Raw genomic sequence first — 23,298 nt, 5'->3', positions numbered from 1 at the left:
CTCTGTGTGTGAATCACCAGGCCTGTTCACACTGCAGCTGCTGGCTGCCCCCACCAAGAAGAGCTCAGCCTCTGTCTTTACTATTTGGCTCTTTTACCTCAAAGAGTCAAAAAGAGTAAGAAATGAATCCATTGAATCTTCTGTCGGCTGTCAGTGCATATCTGATTAATATGCTGTGAACTGACACAATGTATAAGTAACAGAGATACTGTATGTTTTTCTAAAGCAGCAGAGGCTTTGTTTTAAACTGTGCATTTGAATCCGCTATAATCCATATAAGAGTTTTGCAGAGGTTTAACATGACTTAAGGACATGGGAGAAAACACAATGCGTTGCCATCGTCTCCACCACGTTACCCAGGCAGCTTTTACTGCGACACTGAACTGAATGGTTGTACATGACGGGCGCGTGGAACACATTCCAAACTTTGGCTTGCACATACATACATGTGTTGTGTGAACCTCTCATTTAAACTGAAACACTCACAAACAACCACAGCTACAGAAAATGATTTTTGTAATGTCATTAATCATTCATTCTTTTTCCATACTTGCTTATTCCCGACATACATTGAGTGGAAAGCCTTTACCATTACCCTTCAATACAGTTACGGATTTACTGTAAAACTTCATGCTTTTATCTCTCACATTGATCGTACTTTAGAAGATCAATGTGAGACGTTTTACAGAAAAAACACTCTGCACTTAAAGGACTTCCTGTTAACATAAAATTGTGTCCCTTCACTGTTCAACATGAATCAGCTAAGTCATACATAAATCTTTGCTTCATCCAAATTCAAAATTGTGGTCAACCACGTCCTGGGAAGGGAAGAAGAAGCCGCCACATTTAAACACAAGCGAAAAGACGCAGGAAATGACAAGGAAATAACTCACTAGTGTGACTAAAACTCAGATTTGCAAACAAGTGTGTTTGTGCAACACTGTGCTGCAGAAAACACTTCCTCATAGCACCCAGTCACTGGCTCCAAATTAGGAGATTTTAACAAAACTGTCTGTCTAGTAACTTTAAGGCAAAACCTGTGACTAACTATTCCTCTTGGTAGTGCATCTGAAGTGCGACTGTCATTAAGCAACAAGAGAGCTCACACTGGGATAGAGAATTTTTTAAAAATGATTCCTATCTGTGATTTATCAGGTTGTTGGCCATGGACCAGATTCACCTGGTAGGGTTTAACACCAATCTGCTTTCTTTTGAGTGAGTGGTCAAGCTGCAATAGCCATATGGGGACAGAAGAGGGCAGCAGATACACACTTACTATACCATGGTCTGTTAAGGAGAGAGAGGCAGTTTTATTTGATAGGAGGGCATGAGTTTAAATAAATAAATAAATAAATACATATTAGTAACATAAAAATATATTTTTGGTTGAAATTTTATTTCACACCTACTGACATTACTACTGAAAATGAACTATTTTCCAGGATGTCCAAATACTGGGATTTTTATTAGAAAGAAAGAAAGAAAGAAAGAAAGAAAACCTTAATAAATTAATTAGTTGAAAAAGAAGTGTTTTAATTTCATTCACTTTCACTGAGTTTCTGTGAAGCAAATGTTTAAAAAAAAGTTCACTGTGAATGAATTCTTTCATTCCAAAATGCTCTATGATTTTGAGAAAAAAAAATTACATGTAATTAACACAGGTTTTTGAAAATATGTTCCATATTGTTTCTTCAAATTGTTGACAATTTGTAGACAAGGACATTTTCAAAATGGACACTGATTTTGGAGTTTGACAAAATAATAAAAAAAAAAAAAACATACAAAAAAAAAAAAAAAATCCATCAGGCTCAGACTGACACTTTTTTCATTAAAACACAGACACCACTACAAAGTAAGGGTTGAAAATGCTTTAATTCTCTCATATCACATCCACACATCACACACAGGGCGACAGGTCCTGGACTGGTATGAGCAGGCACAGACAGCTGTGTGTTCTCCGGGCACAAACAGGCACAAAACAGCAGAAAAATGACCTCCTGCTGCTGGAAACAAAGCATGGCAGATGCATGCAGTAGTGGATCATTCAGCACCTATGCATTAGTGCTGCAGCTCGTTCTCCAAGTCTGCAAAGTAAACCTCAACATGTTGTGCTGGAATGCAAATGACGAGTTGCGAGATGAGTCGTGCCCCCTGGAAGCGGAAACCAAATTTGAATTTTTCTCTGAGAGAGCAGCAAGCATGCAGTACAAAGTGCGACTTAGGACTGATAGGTGTGCGTTTGGGGGAAGAAGTAGTTAACATGGCAGACAGCTGCACTGTCTCCTGGAGCGTTTACACTGCTGAATGACTTTTTTCTAACCTTTATTTGTGTTGGTGTTGTTGTTCTTTTTTTTTTTTTAATCTTACTCCATCGTATGGGAGCTGCAAATTCACTTTTTGTTGTACAGTGACAGTAAACTTGAATGCAACTGACCTGAAGTAAACTAAATTGCATTGAATTCAAGTAACAGTTCAGTCCAGAGTACACTGCAAAGGAAAAACTCCGTCTAAACAAACCATTTAGCCTCAAATTTTGTCTTAAAATTGTGTTTTTCTTACTACAAGTGGGAGAAAAAGCCAGTGAAATGAGATGATCCCCTTTGTTTCAGATGCAGATTCACTTGATTTTTTTTGTTGGAACCAGAATCTGTTGAAACAAGGCAGAATAAGGCACACCAGCCCACAAGGATCGAGAAAATGACACCTGATTCTGGAAAATTCTGGGAGCAAGATGATCATCATCGGAAACAGGTGGGATTATCTCATCCCACTGGCAGATTTTTTTTTCCACTTGCTAAGAAAAATATGATTTTAACACTGTACATGAGTCAAAATGACTAAAGAGGGAGTTATTGCTGTGTAAAATCAGCCTGGAGTTAACTGGTGATTATGACCTGCCAGACAGCATTATTACCTTAATTTGACAGCCATAATTCCCTGAAAAACCTTAATTTCAGTTGGGATAGTTTTTTTTCACTAGTCATATTAAAATACACTGTTTCAAGCAACATATCATATTTCAATACGGGGTGTCTAAATATAAATCTATGGAAGAAGCTTAATGTAGTACATCTTTACATGACAAAACAGGACTTTAATATCTTTCTTGTATAATAAATCTATTCTTTACCTCTCAAAACAATCCTTTTCCAAAACATATAGTAACCTAATTAGAGTAGAAGAAGCTTCCGGCAACAGAAGTGAACTCTGGGATCTTTCAGCTTTCCCTCCTCCTCTCACCCTCCACAGATACACAGAATAGCAGGAAAAGAAGAGCAAAATAACCAGGAAGCAGCACATTGCAGTGGTATTTAAGCTCAGATTCCCAAACAAAGCAGAACACGGATTTTGAGATTCTCCGCAACTCAAATCTTAACGTCTACCTCTTGATGGCAGCCATGTCACCTCCGGCCACCCTCTGAGTGTTAAATTATAATGAGAAAAAAAAATTGTAAAGTTGAAAAACAGGCACACCGGTGGAATTACTGGCATTCTCCATCCACCGCACGCATTTTTTATGTTTCCGTCAAATCGTCCTTCCCTCTTTTTCAGCTCATCTTCCCTCTGCAAATTTGTCCCGTCTTCATCCATCTCCTTCTCAACCCCTCCAAATCCCATCAGTTCACCTCTTCCTCACCTCCTCGTCCCCCCCTCCCATCTCTCTACCAACCCCCCCTCCCTTTACTTTAGCTCCCAGGCCTCGGCGGCGCGGCGCTCAGCTGCTCACGATGTCCCCTGCCCAGGTCTCGTGCTTGGATCCCGCCTTGAGGTGGGTGATGGTCACCTCCACCGCCTGCACCTTCTCGTGTTTAGGAGGGATGGAGCACAGCTTGTAGCTCACCTCGTCGCCCTCCAGCGGCACGTACTCGCCCTCGATGCTGGAGGAGGAGAGGGAGGGCGGGGGGTTTCAGGGAGGGAGGGAAGGAAAGAGAAAGGAGGATGTTAAAACAAGCCAAGGGGAAGGAAGGGAGAGGAGTTTGGAAGATAATGAAGAGAATGAAGGGATGGGAAAAGAGCGGAATAAAGGGAAAATGAAGGAAAGGAAAGAATTACGAGGAGGGAAGGAGGGAATGGAATAAAGGAAAGAAAGGAGAGAATAAGAAGAGGAAAGGGATGTGACAGAAGAAAATGAAGGAAAGGAAAGGAAAGGAAAGGAAAGGAAAGGAAAGGAAAGGAAAGGAAAGGAAAGGAAAAGGAAGGAAAGGACGGGAATAAAGGAAAGGAAAGGAAAAAGGAAAGGAAGAAATGAAGCAGACAAAAGGAGAGGAAAGGAAGGAGGGAATGGAATAAAGGAAAGAAAGGAGAGAATAAAGAAGGGGAAAGGGATGCGATAGAAGAAAATGGAGGAAAGGAAAGGAGAGGAAAAGAAATGAGGGACAGGAATAAAGGAAAGATAAGGATAGGCAAGTGAGAGGAAACAGATTTAAAAAAAAAAAAAGGAGATAGAAAGAGGAATGAAAAGGTGTAGGGGAGGAATGGAGAAAAGTGTGTTACACTTGTTTCATGAGGAAATTCTTTTTCTTTCTCTTGATTTTTCTTCTTTTTAATTTTGCCACTCACTTTCCTGCTGTCTGGCCTTTCCTTCTTTGTTTCACTTTCTTGCGTCACTCCTTTCCTTCCCACCCTCCTTTGTCGTCACTGTATCTTTCTGTTTCCTTCCCACCCTCTGTTTTCCTTTCTCACTTCCCTCCAACAAGCCTCTACTTCACTGCTTTGGCTCATTTGTACAGAGCTGTTGTCCACTGCCTTCAACCTTGGTTACATGGTCAGCGCACACACACACACACACACACACACACACACACACACACACACACACACACACAGGGTTAGCAGTGGCCTCAGGTGTGTGTAGGAGGAGCGCAGAATATCTGATGACCTTCACTAGGTTGCCTTTGTTATCACCCACCAGCTTAAAGCATGTAGACGTCAGAAAGCCGCACGCACGCACGCACGCACACACACACACACACACACACACACACACACACACACACACACACACACACACACACACACACACACACACACAAATACAAGAGTAGGCTATAATGTACAGTATGAATCAAGATGCAGTGTGATAGCTCACAAGGTCACTTTATCTCTCTTCTTCTGTTTTTCTTTCTAACCTGCCCAAAGGAAAGCTCTGTTTTTTTGTTTTGTTTTGTTTTGTGTGTGTGTGCGTGTGTGTGTGTGTGTGTGTGTGTGTGTGCGCGCGCGCAGGCATTTTTGTTCTACTCCTACACAGAGCCCTGCAACTCTGATGTCAGATGTGAGGAAAAATTAAGTGGCTTGCAAGCTCCTTCCCTCTCACATCCACTCACACACACACACACACACACACACACACACACACACACACACGGACCTGCTTCCTTCCCTCATTCTCACAAAAAAAAATGACATGGCATTAGCTTCACTTGTCACTTTTTTTCCCTAATCTGCACTTCACATGTGGCTGTTTATTAAAGTTGTAGCGGTTCAATACACCTGCAGTTCACTTTGTCGTTTGGTTTTTGGGCCACAGTTCAGGTTTTCATTCAGAGATCTGATAACAGTAAATGAAATCAACAAATATTCTTTCCAAGGCAAAAGTGCTGCTTAGGTCTAGATCAGACTACTGGAGTTTTAAAATCCTAAATCGGGCTGCATCACGCACATGAGGAGAATCTTCACATGTTCTTCTCTGCAATCCCAAACTGCAAGATTTGAAAATAATGGTGCATCACACACCGCAGGACGCTGTTAGGATTATTGCACCAGAGGGAGCAATCCACCTGTGAGTTTGTCTCTCTCTGTACGGTTATATGTCTTGAAAGCAGTGATGTGGAGTTTACTGTTGTATTTGTTGGCACCACAGATCGGACAGCTCGGGTCATTAAAAGAAAATAATAACATTCTGATTAATAGCGCATGGGTTGTGGGTGGCTGAAAAAAAAAATCTCCATTGAGTTTATTAAATACTTGCAGTGATCCCCCACAGCAGAAACAATAAGAAAGAGGCTGTGCGTATTGAGGCTGTGGATATTCAAGCATGAGGCACAGCGATGGAAATGTGGATGATTAATGTGTGCATGCGGATTCGATCTGGCAACACTACTCAAAAGAAAAGTTATGTAGGGCAACTGTGTTCTTGCCACATTCAGACGAGCCTTTCCTCCATCTCAGCTGTCCAACACGCCCGTACATCAGCTTGTCGTCGGCTGGTGTGGTCCCGCTCGGAAAGTAGTGACGAAATAATCCAGATTTGAAATTCTAAATATCAAACATGTTTGGAAATTATCAGGGCGGCCCGCCAGTGTGTCTACGAGCTGTCAGAGGGTGTAACGTTGGATCTGTGCCATATATGCCAAGATTGGAGCAGCACCGTTTCTATGTACATATACCAACAGGGGTCGCTATGAAGTGAGCAAAACTAATTTAATAACTTGCAGCTCATCACTCTATGGATTTCTGTATTCAAAGACACAGGAGCGGGCAGGGCTGCTGTTTCTCTTCTGTGTTTTTGGTCCAATCAAGGGCTTAGCACAAAGCCTTAGTATGCAAATGCTTCTGTGTCACCAACTTTCTCCGCTGACTAGACGAAAGGGGCGTGTCCTATGAAACTGGATTGCCAAAAGGGGGCGTGGCTTAACACAAACAGGGTGCAACATTAAAGAGCAGCCATTGAAGACCTATAGGAACCTTCTGGTTGGCTTTGCATGGCTTAAACTCCCTGTGGTGTAATTATTTTTTTGACCTGACTGGCTTTGGAGCAGGGGCGTCATGCAAGCCAAAATTTTTGGGGGGCATAATTCCAACAGGTGACATGAGGTCCAGAAAAAAAAGAACAATGTGATTTCTTGAAATTTGACATATACAAATATAGTCAAAGACTTTAAGGTTGGAGGTTTTAACACTTGGGAGTCGGGACTGATGCTATAATATCCACTTCAACAGCTAATGTTGCACCCTGAGGCTGCTGGCTGCTCTCACGCTGACTGCGGCTTCGTGATCCGTGCATGTGACAGTGTTTACATTGTGCTGGTGGAAGAAACCAGCACAGGTGCAAGAACAAACCTGAATCACATCAACCTATGCACACATACTGTACATACATATCTACCTACACACACACACACACACACACACACATCCTTACTCTGAGATGTGCACGAAGATGTCGCTGCCCCCGTCGGATGGGGTGATGAAGCCGTGCCCTTTGGAGCGGGAAAAGCATTTACACACCCCACTAAACACTGGACCCTCTGAGGCACGGGCCGTCCTGCAGGGAGAGAGGGGGAAAACACAGGAAAGGACATAGGAAGTCCGAGTCTGTAAATGTGTTATCACGGCAGTCATATCCACCAGTTATTGATTAATTGCTGCCTTAGCAGGAACACAGAGCTGTCTGGCTGCATGGCTAGCAGATAAAAATGCTTTGCTTGCTCACACTCATAAGCAAATAGTGTCGGGCGATAATGCACATCCTCCATCATATATAGAGCAGTGAGGATGTTTTTAAATGAACAATGATGTGGAATTTTTATGTGGTGCTATTTTCAAAAATAACTAAGAAAGTAGACAATAAAATACACTAAATCTAATTTTGCTACAGTTTGTGTTAACACTTAAATATGTATTTGTGTTGTGAAGCAGTTGATGGTTATAATGGAAATGACAGCATATTTGAACACACTGCAGCCAATTTCCAACAGAAACCGGTGGCACAAGACACCGAAACGGGACCAAACCAGCAACACCCCAAGCAAGGCTCTCTGAAATAACTGATTTTGCTCACTCTAAATAAATTTTTAATCAAATTAAACATAATTTTGGTGTGTTCTTCCCCATTGTAGTGTGTTGCTCAGCTACACACACTAAAAAAGAAAGACAGATCACATCTATTGCTGAACCTCAATTACTCAACCCCATAAGCAGGCTGCAGGGACCAGACAAAATATTGGAAACATCCCATTAATCATTTTCTAACCGACACTGCTATGACTGTGTGTGTGTGTGTGTGTGTGTGTGTGTGTGTGTGTGTACTCACGCTGAGCAGGTCCTGTTTCTGCGTGTGGGCAGCGGGCTGGGGATGAGGTAGCCTCTCATGGGGGAAGGCGAGCGATCTCTGTGTCTACAGGATGGAGGCTGCAGGGACCCTGATGGGACAAAACACCTCATTACACCAGCAAACATAAAACAAAATTTAGATCACTTGTCAATCAATCAGTGTGGCTGGCACTGCGACATCTTCCTCCTTGGATTTTCTGTTGCTGCTGCCGGAAACATAAAATGCATGACTTTCAGACGGTTCTTCTTCCTCAGAACGAGCTACCCAGCAGTGGGTGCTGAGGAGTTTTCATGAACTGGGTGGATCATCGGGGTGTTATATTAATTGACAGAGTACAATAAGAATTTACATATATATGCAAATGACACGATTATGACACGGAGGTCGCAGCACCACAAGGTAACACCACAAATCTCTAAAACCACCTCAAACGTCACTATGACATCTAATCTAAGTTTGCAAACTACATGACAAAATCCCAGCTGCCAGACCTTCATAGCTCACTATACGCACTGTACAGTTAAGTGTTTTAAAATAGGAGAGGAAAAGAGACTTTTGACTTTTAAGTCAAGTTAAGTCTGGTTACAGTCCTGTCTAGACGGCAAGCTTCTCAGATGTGTTGTTTTTTGCACTGGAATTTGTTGAAAAAGTAAGAATCGTGTGAAGGAATTGGGATCTCATTTCTTAAAGTAATTTTCGTGATTCACATTTGACTTCAATTTAAGTGAATTTTCCCTTTTAGGCAGGTTTTAAAGTTGCACTGTGCGAAACTGATTGTTGACCGTTTAGATTCAACTGACTCATTTAGTGGTCAAATCGATAACTTTGTAGGCTCAGTCCTCAATTTTTCCACTGTATTTTGAACAGCTGAGTCCAAATGGTCTTCACTTAAATGCAGTTTTACCTGTGCACCTTTAATATTGTGCCATTTGTTCACCTACCTAACTCCCAACAGCAGATTAAAAGTTGCTTTTACCTGCAGACAGCGGGGAAGTAGGAGAACCTGGGGTCCCTGCTGAGCGCAGCGGCGGGGTCGTGGATCGCTGCCCCTTGATGGGCGTGGCCTGAGAGGACATTTTGGAGGAGGTGGGGTCGAAGTGCAGAAACCGGTGGGAACGGGGAGGGTGGGAGGGGCAATCTTGGAGAAAGCGGAGGTTCTGAAACACCTAAAGGAGAGGAAGACAGAAGAGAAGATTTGATTGAAGCTCGGTTTCACCACAAGCATGTACCAACATTTTCTAATTCATACACACACACACACACACACACACACGCACAGATGTAAGTCAGTCTTCACCCAAACTGAGTGTGATTTCTGTTCAACGCTGTCACTCAGTGGGACTCACCCCCACCTCAAATCAGTGTTCTACTGGTGACACTATGACAACCCTCGTGACCATGCCGACATCTATCAGAAAAGAGCCAAAGCCTGCTCGATGCCACAGTGGTGACCAGGGAGAGAGAGAGAGAGGTAGAGAGGTAGAGGGGAGAGAGAGAGGAGGAGAGAGAGAGAGAACAGAGCCCTCATTCATCGTTCAACCAGGCCCGGGCTTTACATCATCAGCCATTACATCACCAGCTCTGTCAACCAATTAGGGAGAGACAGAATTGAAAACCTCCATTTATCTGTCCCCTCCATTATCAGGATATTATTGAGACAGAGAAATGCAGAGAGAAAGAGATAAAGAGAGGGGGAGCGGGGAAGGGGGGGGGGTGGTTACAGAAAGAAAATTGGGTTGGTGTTTGAACAAATATAATAGAACAAACATGACCACAAAGGCAGCAGAGGCAGCGAGCAGCTCCACTGAAGGACCAGAGCCGCCGTAATCAAAGCACTTTCATCGTTGCTGAGAGAAGGCACAGCTTATTTTCACTACTTTCTGGCCTGGGAATCCAAACTGTTGGTTTCCCAGTTACAAGCCTGCCTCTCTGTCCTTCAGGCTGGCACTTTCACCCCTGTTCTCCCTCTTCTGGACATGAGGACCCACCGGTGTGGTGTCAGCATAGAGTTTCCAAAACCCTTAATCGCTTAAAAACTTTGACTTTCCCTTACGTTTCCCACAAAATAAGTTCAAAGCAAGAAACCTCCTTCTCCATATCAGATGACAGATTCACATTAATAATCTGTATATGCTGTTTGTAAAGTTTCACTTAAGCTAAGTCACACTTGAGTGAAATATTCAAACCTAACATGTCCTTGTTTTATGGCTGCAGCATTACATCAAATAGAAAATATGTACACATCTGGTGCATCACTTTACACACTTTCCTATGTTTGGTATCGTTGAAAACCTTGGGAACTCCACTAAAATTTAAAATAAAGAGCTGTGGGTTTGAACAAGGCTTGGCCAGGCAGCAATGAGAAATCCATCACTGGGACCAACAGGATTGCGGAGGTTAAGCTGTTTTAGTGATAACTGACCGTTTAGAAACCCCAAATAAAGAAATAAGCTGGTAGATCCCACCTGTTCCCAACTCAAGTCGGCTGATTGAAATTCTGCAAATCTGAAATGATCAACTGGCCATATGAGATAAAGGAGACCAGGAAATGAACTGCAAATGGACATGAAGTCCGACTGTGTTCAGTCAGGCAGATATTAAATGATGCTGGATGATATCCGATGAAAAACAATACATGTTTTCTCTTCTGTATTAGTCTAAGAGTGGAAAATGCAAATTAATCTGTCATGACACAGAGAAAGGCATCAGTTAGTATTCAAATTAGCACCAATTTAGCATCATTTTACCATTAACATAATGACAAATACAAAGTTCAAACCAGGTTCAAACTTCACTTGTGAAACTCAACTGAATATTAACATTGGACAGTCCAAGTGCGACCAGCCTTATATATATATATTTTATTTATTTATTTATTTTTTTAAAATACTTCTTAAGATTCTGAATGCAAGCCTGACTTGAAATGAACTGCTGTCCAACCCAACAGGACACCTTTAATAAGAAGAAAAGAAAAAAAGAAAAAAAAAAAGACTTTTCTCTCTGTGGCTGTCAGCTGATTGATAAGAAGCAGAGAGTAATGCAGCACTGATATGAAAACACTCAGCCCAGACACAAGGAAATAACAACCGAAACAGAAACACTGACAAAACCAAATAAATAACTTAAAAACACAGAATTTGTCCCTTTGAGTTGAATAAAAAACTCTCTTATGTTTTATGTAATGGATTTACTACTTCAGGCAGTTTTCGAGTCTGTGCAAGTTATTTACAGCTTCTTAAGGGAGAACAGGAACACTGATATCTCCAACTCCTGCCAACCTAGAGCAGGTACCAACTGGAACAAAGTCATTTTTAAAATTACAGTATTGTAATTAATGTAGTTTCATGTATTTTTTCTTCTTTCATTTTCATGTTTCATATCATGTACTTTGAACTTGTCCTGTTGTTATCGCAGAATGCTGAATCACCTCTCTGCAGAACAAATTTACTAACAGAAACCTTGACCTTGAGGGAGATGGGCACGCTGACAAATGGCAAAACTTAAGACTCTTTTAGGATCTGCTGATTTTTTTCCTCCTAATGTTCTGGGAGAGTTTATCCAAGGAACATTTGCTCAGCCCTGCTCCATGTTCACACAGGTTACATGCATTCACAGCTCAGAGCTGCCCAGCTGGACCACAGTCTCCTGCTGCTGACCACTGAGCTGCTGTGTCAGGCCATTTGGGGATACGGTGCCTTGCTCAAGGGCATCTTACAGTAGTAATGGAAGCAATGGGTTGTTTTTGTGCAGATGACAATGAGCAGAACAGCTGAACCCAATAAAAAAGGACTTAATGCGATCAGAGGGTCTCTGGACAGCACGCTCGCCACTCAGGAGACAGGCTGCTGGAGACAGGCAGGGGCTGGTCTGTCAATACGCACGTCCACACACATTGTAGGACACACACTCAGGCAGATGCACATTGTGACGACACAGTCACTGAGGTGGCAAGTCAAATAATTTTGCTGGCAAATACACACACGCACACACATACACACACACACACACGCACCAGTGGATTGGTGGGCACATACACACGGCTGAATCATTTATTCATGTCCATAAGAAAGAGAAATTGACTAAAGTACATGAGCAATAAAGACAAATTTGTACAGGAGAGCTCTTACACTTACACACACACACTTACACACACACACACACACACACACACACACACACACACACACACACACACAGGAAAAAAAATCATCCTAAAACAATGCTTTAAGATTGTGTGGTTCCATGATGATCTATCAACTGCTTAAGAACTACTTTAACAAATGGATGGTTTCTTCTTTGAAAGATAAGAGGAAAACAAAATAAACATTTGAAAAGGTTTCTTCACTGAACCGGTTGGCTTCACCAACAACTATTTAAAAAAAAAAAAGTTCTTTAGAGAACTTTTTTCAGTGAAAGTTCTTGGAAGAACAATTTCTGGTTACTCAAAGAACTTTGTTGATAGATTTTTGAAGCCCTTTTTGGGATTTTTCATTTTTCTTCCTTCATTTTTCCTTTAAGAAATGATTTCTAGCTATTTCCAAGTACCTTTTCTCTTCTGCCTTGTTTGAAGAACAAACTGTTTTTTATGGCTTTTTGAGACACATTTGAACCTTTTGAAGAAATGTTTTTTTTTTAAGAGCCATGCTCTTTAAGTAAGCCAGCAGCCAAAGAAGTGGCTCTCAGTCAGAACAACTGCTTCCACAGCGGCACCGACTCTTTGCTGGTCTCCAACAAACAACCAACAAAGAACTGCTGATGTCTGGGACAGGAGACAGGATTATCAATCAGATCAGTGTTTGTAAAAGCCGAGTTGAGATCTTGCTGAATACTGTAAAACGTCTATAAAAAGCGAGTCAGTCTCATCAAAACAGTCATGAAGCATCATGTTGATGAACTAAACTATTTTAATCCCAGCTTGTTGAAAGATTAGATCAACCTCTGACACTTTTTTTTTTCTCTTGCGAGCAGCAGGCGGCTCTCCCCTGTTCTGCCTGCGGGGGAGAAGCAGCCTCCTCCAGCCGGCGGCCCCTGCATGGCTCTCTTGCAAGCTCGAGCCCATGGAAAAGCAAACCAGTTCCTAAAAGGCAAGTTGAACCGCCTTCAAATTGGCACTAGTATCAGTCAAAACTATAGCACTAGGTTCTGTTTGGTGAAAAGGAGGTATAACAGGGTCTTTGTGGAACCAGAAAAGGTTCTCCTATGGCATCTCTCTGAAGAAGCATTCTTGGTTCTTGCTGCCACCTTTATTTGTCTGTGCGCACACACACAAATCAGCAAGTGTATGTGGCACGCAGCCAAAATGATCATCCTGTTGCAAAGCTGTCAACAAGTGAGCCTGTATGAGGCAGGAAAAACACCAAAGGGAGATGACAACAGGAACAGGAGTGGAGATAAAATAGCTGGCTGAGAGCAGGAGCAGGATATTTAGAAGGAGTGCAGAGGGAGGCAGGAATGACACGCAACAGTGGCAGATAAGTAAGAGATAATGGGAGCGAGAGGCTTGTAAAACATGACTGAGCAAGCACAGATTTAGCCTGTGCATAAGTCCCATTTTTTACTGCATGTTTAGCTGAAGGGGTAATAAGTAACAAAGTGAGATTTTTACGGTCCCACAAGACAAAGTAACCACAATCTATCTGCAGGGCTTCATAAATTTGCATTACAAGGTGCCGAGATTTGTGACTTTCAAAGCTCAGGTTCTGGCCTGTGCCATTCATTGTTACCAAGAATAATCCGGAAAGTCTACAAAGATTAGAAAAGGCTGGATTGAACAGGAACATGGGGAATTAGGAGGGAGAGAAATCCTTAGGTGCAATGGTAAAAATTCAACAAATGGCATGAGTGACAGAAATAAACAAAGTAAGAATCATGCAAAAAAGAATCAAGAATAAGAATACACACTAGCACCAAATAAAAGATCAAATGAAAGCATTGTAAATGTAAATGTGCATTTGTTGTTTATACATGTTCATACAGTATCTGTTTGGCTTTATACAAATAACAGGAGGGACTGATGAAAGGCATTTAAGTCATGTAGGCAGATATTGGATTGGAATGAGGTAGAAAAGGCTGAAATGAAAGAAGCTGAGTCATTGCAGATGGTGTAAAATGGAAAACGCGGAGATAAAAGAGCTGCAGATAATGAGAATTTATTGGGGTCAGAGATGATAAACTCTGTGTGTGTGTGTGTGTGTGTGTGTGTGTGTGTAGTAGTTAAAGCCACCTAAAGTTACTGTGCAGAAAACTGTAACAACTTAGCAAATCCAGAAAAAAAGTTTACACACACACACACACACACACACACACACACACACACACACACACACACACAGAGAGAGATCTGTTTAGGAAATTTACAGAATGGGATTTCAAACCATAATTGCTCTGTTGACGTTAGCGCTGCCGTCTTAATTTTCCTCTTGGGTAACATAAGATGGAAAATCAAAATGTCCTAAACTGTCCCCGCGAGGCCCTTACCACCGCTTCCAACTTTCATTAGTCCATTAGGTGTCCTCTCAGCAAAATCAGTTTTAATTTACTTCAGTAGAAGGTACATACATGATACTAAAAGTAATCTTTCTTGTGTGATTTTGTTTCAGTGATGTTTGGCCATAATTTTGGTTTTAAATGGATCAACAGACGGTTAAATTCATGATTGATCCTCGCCGGAAGTTAAGTTGCCAAACAAAGCATAAAAAACAAATGACACTAAGATAAATCAGTAAATAAATGAATAAGTTAAATAATATAAATAGTCATTCCATCACACAAAGTGACTTGACCTTTGCATTGGCGAGGTTTTGGAGAGCCGCAGGCGTGAAGGAGCGCCTAAACTGCTCAATGAAGCACCTCGAAGCAATGAAGCGACCAGTAAAAGAGGACATGTGACTCATCAGGACAGAATGGAGTGGGTGCTCAGTATTGTGCACGATGGCCCTTGTCTTCTTTCCCACCCACCTCTGGACAGCTACGTCAAAAGCCTCCAACGTCACTCCAATAGCTGAGCTGGCCCTATTAATGATCCTATTCAATCTCTTAAGGTCACCCGTCTGCATAGGCCCACCCAGCAGACACACAAGCTGCATGCCACCGCGCTAGCAACAACACCGGGGTACAACCTGAGAGGCATCCTGTGGTACACATTACACTCTCAGCTTTCTCAAAAAGATGGAGCCTTGACTGGACCTTTTTGTAAATAATGTCAATATTCTTCCTCCACTCAGTGAACCGCATCGCCTCATCAGTTCTGTTAAAGCTGCACTATGCAAAACTGAAGGGTTGACTGAAGTGACTGGCCTCTTTAGACTCAAGTGACAAAAACATGGAATAAACTATGCGACTTGATTTGATTTATCCCTCCCTTTATGAAAAAAAAAAACGCATCAACTCCAAACAATGTAACCTTCACTGCCCACATACTTTCTTGCGTCCTTTACATTGGCATGGATGCCAAGCAATAAATCCCCAAGAGTGCAGCTTTTGTGACAACAAAAAACATAACTAATAAAACATATTTTTCTTCAAACAAGGTCGATCTCATACAGAATTGTAGCTTCTACAGGAGCATACAGTACAGGCCAAAAGTTTGGACACACCTTCTCATTCAATGTGTTTTCTTTATTTTCATGACTACTTACATTGTAGATTCTAACTGAAGGAATCAAAACTATGAATGGACACATGTGGAGTTATGTACTTCAGTTATTTCACCTTTTTTTGTTAAGTACATACATCCAAAACCTCACTGTAAACAAACACTGCGATTCGGTCTAGGTTATGACTGTGAACTACATGGACAACACTAGGAAACCTCAAATATCAGGCACCTACTTTTAATTTTTGCTCCCATAAAAGAGAATTGTTGATTTAGCACCTAAACCATCAAGTGGTATGACTTCTACGTTATTGACTTCAGCCTCAAATAACACAGAGACAGTAGTTAACACCTCAAACAGCATGTTTTATTTCTGTTTCCTTTGACTATTTTAGTTTTGTCACTTTGCAGCCCTGTTCTGCTCTTCTATTTGTAATTTGAGGCTGTGATGTAAAAGGCACCACTGCAGGTTAGGCAAAATAAATTCAACATCAAAGTATTACTATTTTGTGGATTAATATGGAGGTTAATCCAAATCCAATCAAAATGTATTGCATACAATGAACAAAATCACTATATTTCATTCAGACCATCTTTCAAGGCACGGACTTGGAAAGGGTTTACCTGCTTTTGGCGTAAATCCTATCAAATAAATGAAAAGAATAATTTTGGGAGCAGTTATCTCGTGCTGACCCAACCTGATGTCCTGAGCAGACTTAAACAGAGAACGTTCGATAAAATCCTTCTTCTCAGGTTTTCGAGTGTCCGGCAACTGACAGAGAGGTCCAGTTTCCTTGAACTTCACACCACAATGTACGCACGCACACACTGACACACTTCCTCCACGAAATCCGCTCCGGTTGCATAAGCTGTTGTTATGACTGGACTTGGTGGGAAATTGTTTGTCTGTGGTTATTAGGCTGAACAGCGATGGACAAGAGGAGACTGACAAAAGTGAAAAAGAGAGGCAGAGGAAAAAGGTAAAATGTGGCTCTTAATTAGGACTATATTACGTAAAAGCTGAGGTCTTTTGTTTGGATATGAGTTAAAAATTTAATTTCAGTGTCAGAAAACATCTTTCAGTCAAAGAGAAAAATGACAGAGGATTAATTTGGCTGAAATATTATCTTTCCCAGTAAAGTCTTGCTCTCAAGAAGTCAGGAGTAACCTGTCTGACTGCCTGTATTGTGTTTCAGTTTCTATTGTACTCGCTCTAATAAGCAGCTACTATACAAGGTGCCTGTGGAGCCTTGGCAAACACTAACAAATGGCTTCTTTCCTCTTCATTTCCTGATATATAAGCATGGATTTAGCTCTCCATCCCCCGTCTTTCGCTCCCCCCCCCACACAAACAATAACCACACTCCTTACTAGTCACACACACACACACACACACACACACACACACACACTGAACAAAGCTGGACCTCTGGTGTCCTATGGAATTTTCCATGCTAGTGCTCTCTGACCACCACGCTGCCCGGCGACCCTGCTGATACAGCAAATACCAGTCCAGTGGGACACACACACACACACACACACTTTTTATCAAACACGCACACATGCATACATTTGCTCGCACTCTACACACACCCCCACGGCTTTGCTGAGACAAACACAGGTCATGTGACTGGGCGTATTGTACTCTCCTCCTGCAGGATAATGCATTTTATGAAACTCCATTAGGACTAGTGTTTCAGGCTGGCACTGTCTACAGCTGCACGCACACAGGAAATGACAGAACATCCAATTTAAAGCAATAATCAGCCACATTTCTGTATAACTAAATGTCTGTTTTGCTTCTCTATTGCCGACTGACATAACACAATATATAAACTTATAGCCGGTTCATGAAAGCTTTCACATTTGATGTTGTATACACTCTTTCCTGGGAAAAAAAAATCAGGCAAACAGGAAGTGATGCATGTTATGCTTGTGGCTTGTTTGAAATAAACAGAAGAACGAGTACAAGCTATGTTTCCAGCACGCCGCCCTCCGATGAAGTTCACCCATTTCGAAGGACAGAAACCGTTACACTGCAGTCCAAGTGCTACATGTGTTGGATTTATTCTATTTATACACCAAAGATCCACGAATACAGCAAAACAAACGATGCTCTGCCGGGTGGCACTGGCTTTCTGGGACATCAGAAAATAACGAGAAGGTTACAGAACGAATGCACGTTGACAGATTTGACACCAAACAGGAAAGACAAGGACAAGAGACAACTGGAGGCAGCCAACTGGTGAGCACACATGTGCACACACACTTTCTCTCTCTCCTCAACTGTTGAATGTGTTTGAGCCCATGTGTAGCAGGAAGCCCTTCCACCTCCCATCCTGTTACTGCTGGAAAAGAGAGCGAAAAGGCCAACAGCCGTGGAAGCGGGACAGACAGAGACACGAGAAAAAGAAAACATGGTGGGCAGGGACACACAGACACAATGAGTTTTTAATGATAAGTGCTTTCTACAAGATGGAAGGTAAATGAAGTCTTTTGTTGAAAAAGATGGATTTATCTACTGGACACAGTACTGAGTTCATGTTTCCACCAATTCTAGAAACACAGTCATAATTGCACTTATGGTCGAATGATAAGGTGAAAAATACATGCAAACACACACACAAGAACAGTGAAAACACTACTGTGAATTTCAAAAGTGCAAAAACACAGAGAACTCACTGCAGAAGGCTAAAGTTGTGACAAACAGGAGAGCGGTAACATAACAGAACGATCGCATGAGGAACTGAAACTCCCAACAAGGTCAATGTCTTTTTCCCTCAGTCTCTTAATCTTCCATCTCTCCATCCCACTCTTCTCTTCCTTTATCTCCTTCCTCTTTCACTTTCTTCACCCCTCTACTTTAGATCTCTCTCAGGCTCACCTAGTTTCTTGCTTGGCGCGACACAAAGATAAAACGAAGACGAGAATGAAAAGAAACAAAAGCAACAAAAGAGAAGTGAATGTGAGCCAAAGTGCAATGGAAAGAGAGAGGGGAGATCGAGGACAGCGGTGCAGTAATTAGTGGTTGGAGAGAAGTCTTTGTCCTCTGTGCAGTTAGAGTGGGAGAGATATTAATGTGGGTGGCAACCTCCTTCTCCAGGTGAGAGAAGACAAAATGTTCCCTTCTCTTTTCCCTTTCCTTAACTGTTTCAATTCCAGGTGAGATGTATTTTCCCCTTTAGCCTCCTTTAAAGCTGCACAGGCAACTTTAAGGTTCACCAAGTTCATTAGCATCAGCAATGTTTAAATTTTGAGGACTTCAACATCCATACATTGTTCTCTGTGGTGGCAAATTGATACAGCCGTTGTTTGTGAGTCGGTGATAGATAAAACTGTAATTTAGAGAGAAATTTGTATCTCACTCACTGACTCATCACTGCTGCTTATCAGGGTCTGGAAATCCTTCCGCTAGAAGGATCATTCAGAATTTATATCATGCAGTTCCAGACATTTCTGACCAATAGTGACCTGGTTGGAGGTGTGCCAGCCATCCTGAACGTGGAGGTACAACAAAAATTTTAAACCAATGAGATTCTGTGTGAGTCAACCAGCATTCAGTCCTAAGTAGAATTTGCTGTGGTTTCCAAAGAAATCCCGATGAGGACAAAAACAAGAAAACTTGTCTATTTTTTGAATGGAGAGATTTTTCTAGCATCATTCCAACCTGATTCTGGAGAAGTCTGAAGCCCTGGTTGTTGCCCTGATCTCACTGATAGAAGATCATATCAAAGATGCCACTGATGTGGGGAGGGGTGGAGGGGTGGAAGACGTCATGGCTAGAGACGTGTGGGCGTATTCATGTGCAAGTCTACTCGAGTGCACGACACTAAGAGACGGTCCTGATCCTACACTTTAGTGACTCATGCTCCAGTGTGTCATTTTTCAGACTGCAAAAACATTTACGCAGGCTGAGAGCACACTGCCATTCACAACCAGCTCTGGGAAGGGCTTTGTTTCCCAAGACCTCTGTGGAACAGAGAAGTTCACCAAAAGGCTAGGCAGGCTCAAAATTCTCTAAGTGTAGCCTCAAAGTCGCCCCAGTTGGCAACGGTGCGGCTATGGCATCTTCATCCAAACATTTCCATCTAAACTGTCAACTCAGCCGCTAACCAATTTACCGTGTTTATTTGGTGACATAAGGCTGTCGTTGAGAGAGAGAGAGCTGTCTGAATGGCTGTTCATAAAGGAATAAGAGTAGAAATGGAAATCCAATAGTGTTGTTTTTCTTGTGTTTATGTCCCCTGTAATGTCTGACCTTGACTTGTATCTTCCTCATTCTGTGAACAGAGCTCTGGTTATGAGTCGGTGTGCCAGCAGGTAGGGGGGTGGGTGGAGACTATTTGCATATTGATAGATCCACACATTTTTAATGAGGGCAAGGTTTAATTATATTTAAGCAGTGTTAAGGTAGTAAGGGATGTGTTTTCATGGAAATAACAAATATATAATACTGATGATCCACATTGCTTTTAGGAGCTTAATGAATGGCTCGAGGGGGAATTTAAGCAAAGATCTTCAGACAACACAATTCCTGTGTCAGCTGCAACTTCTGATTAGACATATTCTTGACTTACATGACAGGTTAGTGCTAGTTTGTTTCTTTATTTTCCAGCAATCCCGAGGCTTCTGGTTTGCTTTTTTGAATTACAAATAAAGATTACTGTCACCTCCTGGTACAGAGAACTAGTCCCTGTCACGTGTGTGCAGAACGTGATGCATATCGCCTGTCAGCTGTAGTCTGTGTGCTGTGCTCATGGACAAATTGTAGCAGGATATGTGAGCCGATGCAAAGCAATCTGACCATCACAGCCCATCAGTACGCCCCTAAAAAGTCAGCTTTGTGTGTCCCATGCGTAAAACGGTGTTAATTTACTTGACATTATCCAGATTGTGTGATATGTTAAGCATCATAGAAGATGACCATGATGCACGAGTAGGTGTCTGTCTCTTGTAATTCTGTGGATGAGGATGAGTCACTCCATACACCTTGATCACAACAAGCAGTTCATTTGAGCAGATGATTTATTCATACAGATGCTTTTAGTGCAGGCAGACGAGTGAGTGAGGAGTCACAGCAGAGCCTTTGATCAAAGTAGTTTTCCGTCTCTTTGTTTCATTTGCCTTTGAATGCATGGAAATTAATCTCCCTTCAGCCGAGACAAAAGTGAAAGATTAAAACACACACACGCTGACCATCTCTTCCTCCTCGAGCCCCATCCTCTTATGATGTCAAGACACACAAGCACACACCTGCACAGGCTCACACACACACACACACTGTATGCATCTCTTTATGCTTTAATCAACGCTCTGTCATTTCGAGAATATCTATGATTTTTGAGGTTGCCAATTTCAAGCTTGGTCTTTTCTTTCCTTCACTCTTCTGCTGTCTTTTCATTTGGCCTCCTCCTCTCTTCATTCTGACAGACACACCCACTCCTCAGGGTGTCGTAACCAGGGGGGATGATTACCACTTCCTGGATACAGCAGGAAGAAGGAAGTACCAGCCAGGTCTCATCCTGTCCAATCAGCAGAGAGGGGAAATCCCTCAACTACTGTGGTTTGTTATTTCAGGCCTCTCTTTACACTAGACACTCGGTTACAGTCTTCAGAGAGGCCGTGGGTACAGGAGGTCTTTTGTTTCTCTGTATACACTCGTAAAAACCACTCGTGATGAGAAAGTCTTAAAAGAAATACCTTCTTGTACAACTGTTATACTGGTATCTGGGGAAGAAGTGGCGAGGAAAGATATCAAATCATTTGAACTCATGCTGGGGAGGGTACTTTGCTTGGAAAATAACTGCCAAGCAAAAGAAATGCATTGTTTCCAATAAATCCAATTTACGATGACGTTACTGTTTTAGCACCATGCAGATTCATGCGGCTCACTGCACTAACTAGTCCTCTGCTGTGATGATATAGGAGTCTATGCATCTCAGTGTAAAAAGGTTGAGAAATGCTTTTGTGTGGTACTTTAAGCAATTGTGCCCATCATATTACAGCACATTAAGACTGAAACTGAAGCTACATGGAGCCGCAGCAGACTCATTACTGCGGCAAAGACGCAGCACATCATTAGCACAACAAGAGCCAGGAGCCATTCTGGGGCAAAGCATTACATTGGTAATAAGACTACACTGAAACACAAAGAAGACTGAAATAAAGGAAAGCAGACACTCAGATACTATTACATACCAGAATGGAATAACAGTATCTATTGAGGCTACCTCTGGCCCCTCAATGATGGATTTCTCCCTGTGTGTTTGTTGAACATCTGTGGAAATGCTGAGAAAGAAGTTCTTGCTCTTTGATTCTGAGGTACTGATGTGATAGTTTAAGCAGGTTTTTTCCCCATTACACGTCACCAGTTATACACAGGAATAAGAACAAATAAACAACAAATAACTTGGTGGGTCCAGATATGAAAGATGCATGGGCAGGTTTTAGGGCAGATTTTTGCTTTAGGGTACCTATAAATACCTTCTAGAGTCATTTAAAGACCAACAGAAAACTTATGCTGCCCCCATCTTTTTTTGTGTGCTTCCACATCTGCAGAAATCTACGACAGAGTAATGAGAACAGCCTACGTTGTACAAATGGAATGTAACTTGAAATATTCCTCTCTCAATAAAAAAAAACTAGGTTGCAAAAGATGGATAAATAAATAAGAGCCACACAAATTAGACGATCAAATCTGATGACAGGAGAGGAAACCCTGCTTCTCTGCCCTCTATTTAGGCTAAAAAAGCAAAATGATTGATCGGGCTAAGTAGTACAAATGTGTCTCAAGATGCTTGCAATGCCATTGACCGGAGGAAACTGAGGTGCCCTTACTTCGGATATGGATTGACACTGAGAAACACGACAGGTTGTTTTGCAGAGTGTGTGAGTGATGCTGCTGGACTGCAATGGCCTGAAGGGGGGAAAAAAAACAGATGACACCAAAATGAGGAGGAGAAGAGGTGATTAGAGACGGAGAGAGAAATGGTTCACTCTGCTGAGAAGGAGTGGTGTGTTTGTTGCATCAGATGTCGGACGACAGCTGGCTGGTGAAAAAATGGCAAAAGCTGCTCTCTCGTCCTCACCACTGCTGATCTACAGTGAGATACTGACACTGAAATCCATTAGATAAGGTACGGCAGTAAAGGTCATGATTTATTGATAAGAGAACTGAAAATCCAAGACCAGCCTGTGTCATACTGATCAACGATTGCGAGGAAGCCAGCAAATTAGGTCACTCGAACAAAGGACACCATTACTTCAACTGTGACAGGCTGCCTGAAAAACTTCATGTGAACAGTGTCTGTGTGTTTTTTTAACCTCTGTCTTAACCTTATTTCAAAACCTTACAGAATATACTGAATTTCACAATGTCAAAAAAAAAGTCCGTTTTCAAGTTTCCTAAGGTGGTAATGAGTTGTGAAATCTGTGCCTCATCGCTGAATGGACTCTTACCCAGAGTGGGGCACAGTGACCTGCTCCATGCTCACTGGAATAATATAATCTGACTACAGCAGGTAGTAACTGCAATCTGTTAGTTCAAGAGAAAAAGATACAAAAAGCTATTAGATAATTGCTGGAAATTGGAATCAATGCCCAGGTATCTTATTCGTATTTTGTAGCAGCAAAGACGCTTCTGGACAGAAGT

The 23,298-nt window shown here is 41.9% G+C and overlaps 1 protein-coding gene across 1 annotated transcript in view; it reads right to left on the bottom strand.

Annotated features, from left to right (window-relative positions):
* Positions 1 to 1,853: 1,853 nt before the first annotated feature.
* Positions 1,854 to 23,298, bottom strand: part of carhsp1 (calcium regulated heat stable protein 1) — a 29,102-nt gene continuing 7,657 nt past the window's right edge. Inside the window, exons 2-5 of the mRNA XM_030058712.1 lie at positions 9,030 to 9,219; positions 8,033 to 8,141; positions 7,142 to 7,264; positions 1,854 to 3,878 (exon numbers count right to left, since the gene is read on the bottom strand). Of these exons, the coding sequence (XP_029914572.1) occupies positions 3,716 to 3,878; positions 7,142 to 7,264; positions 8,033 to 8,141; positions 9,030 to 9,129 (495 nt within the window). The 5' untranslated portion in view covers positions 9,130 to 9,219 and the 3' untranslated portion in view covers positions 1,854 to 3,715. The remainder of the gene's footprint in view (positions 3,879 to 7,141; positions 7,265 to 8,032; positions 8,142 to 9,029; positions 9,220 to 23,298) is intronic.

The sequence above is a fragment of the Myripristis murdjan genome, chromosome 8, assembly GCF_902150065.1.
Source record: "Myripristis murdjan chromosome 8, fMyrMur1.1, whole genome shotgun sequence".
Lineage (NCBI taxonomy): Eukaryota > Metazoa > Chordata > Actinopteri > Holocentriformes > Holocentridae > Myripristis > Myripristis murdjan.
Note: the sequence above shows the minus strand (reverse complement) of the source record. Positions and strands in the feature narration are given on the sequence as shown.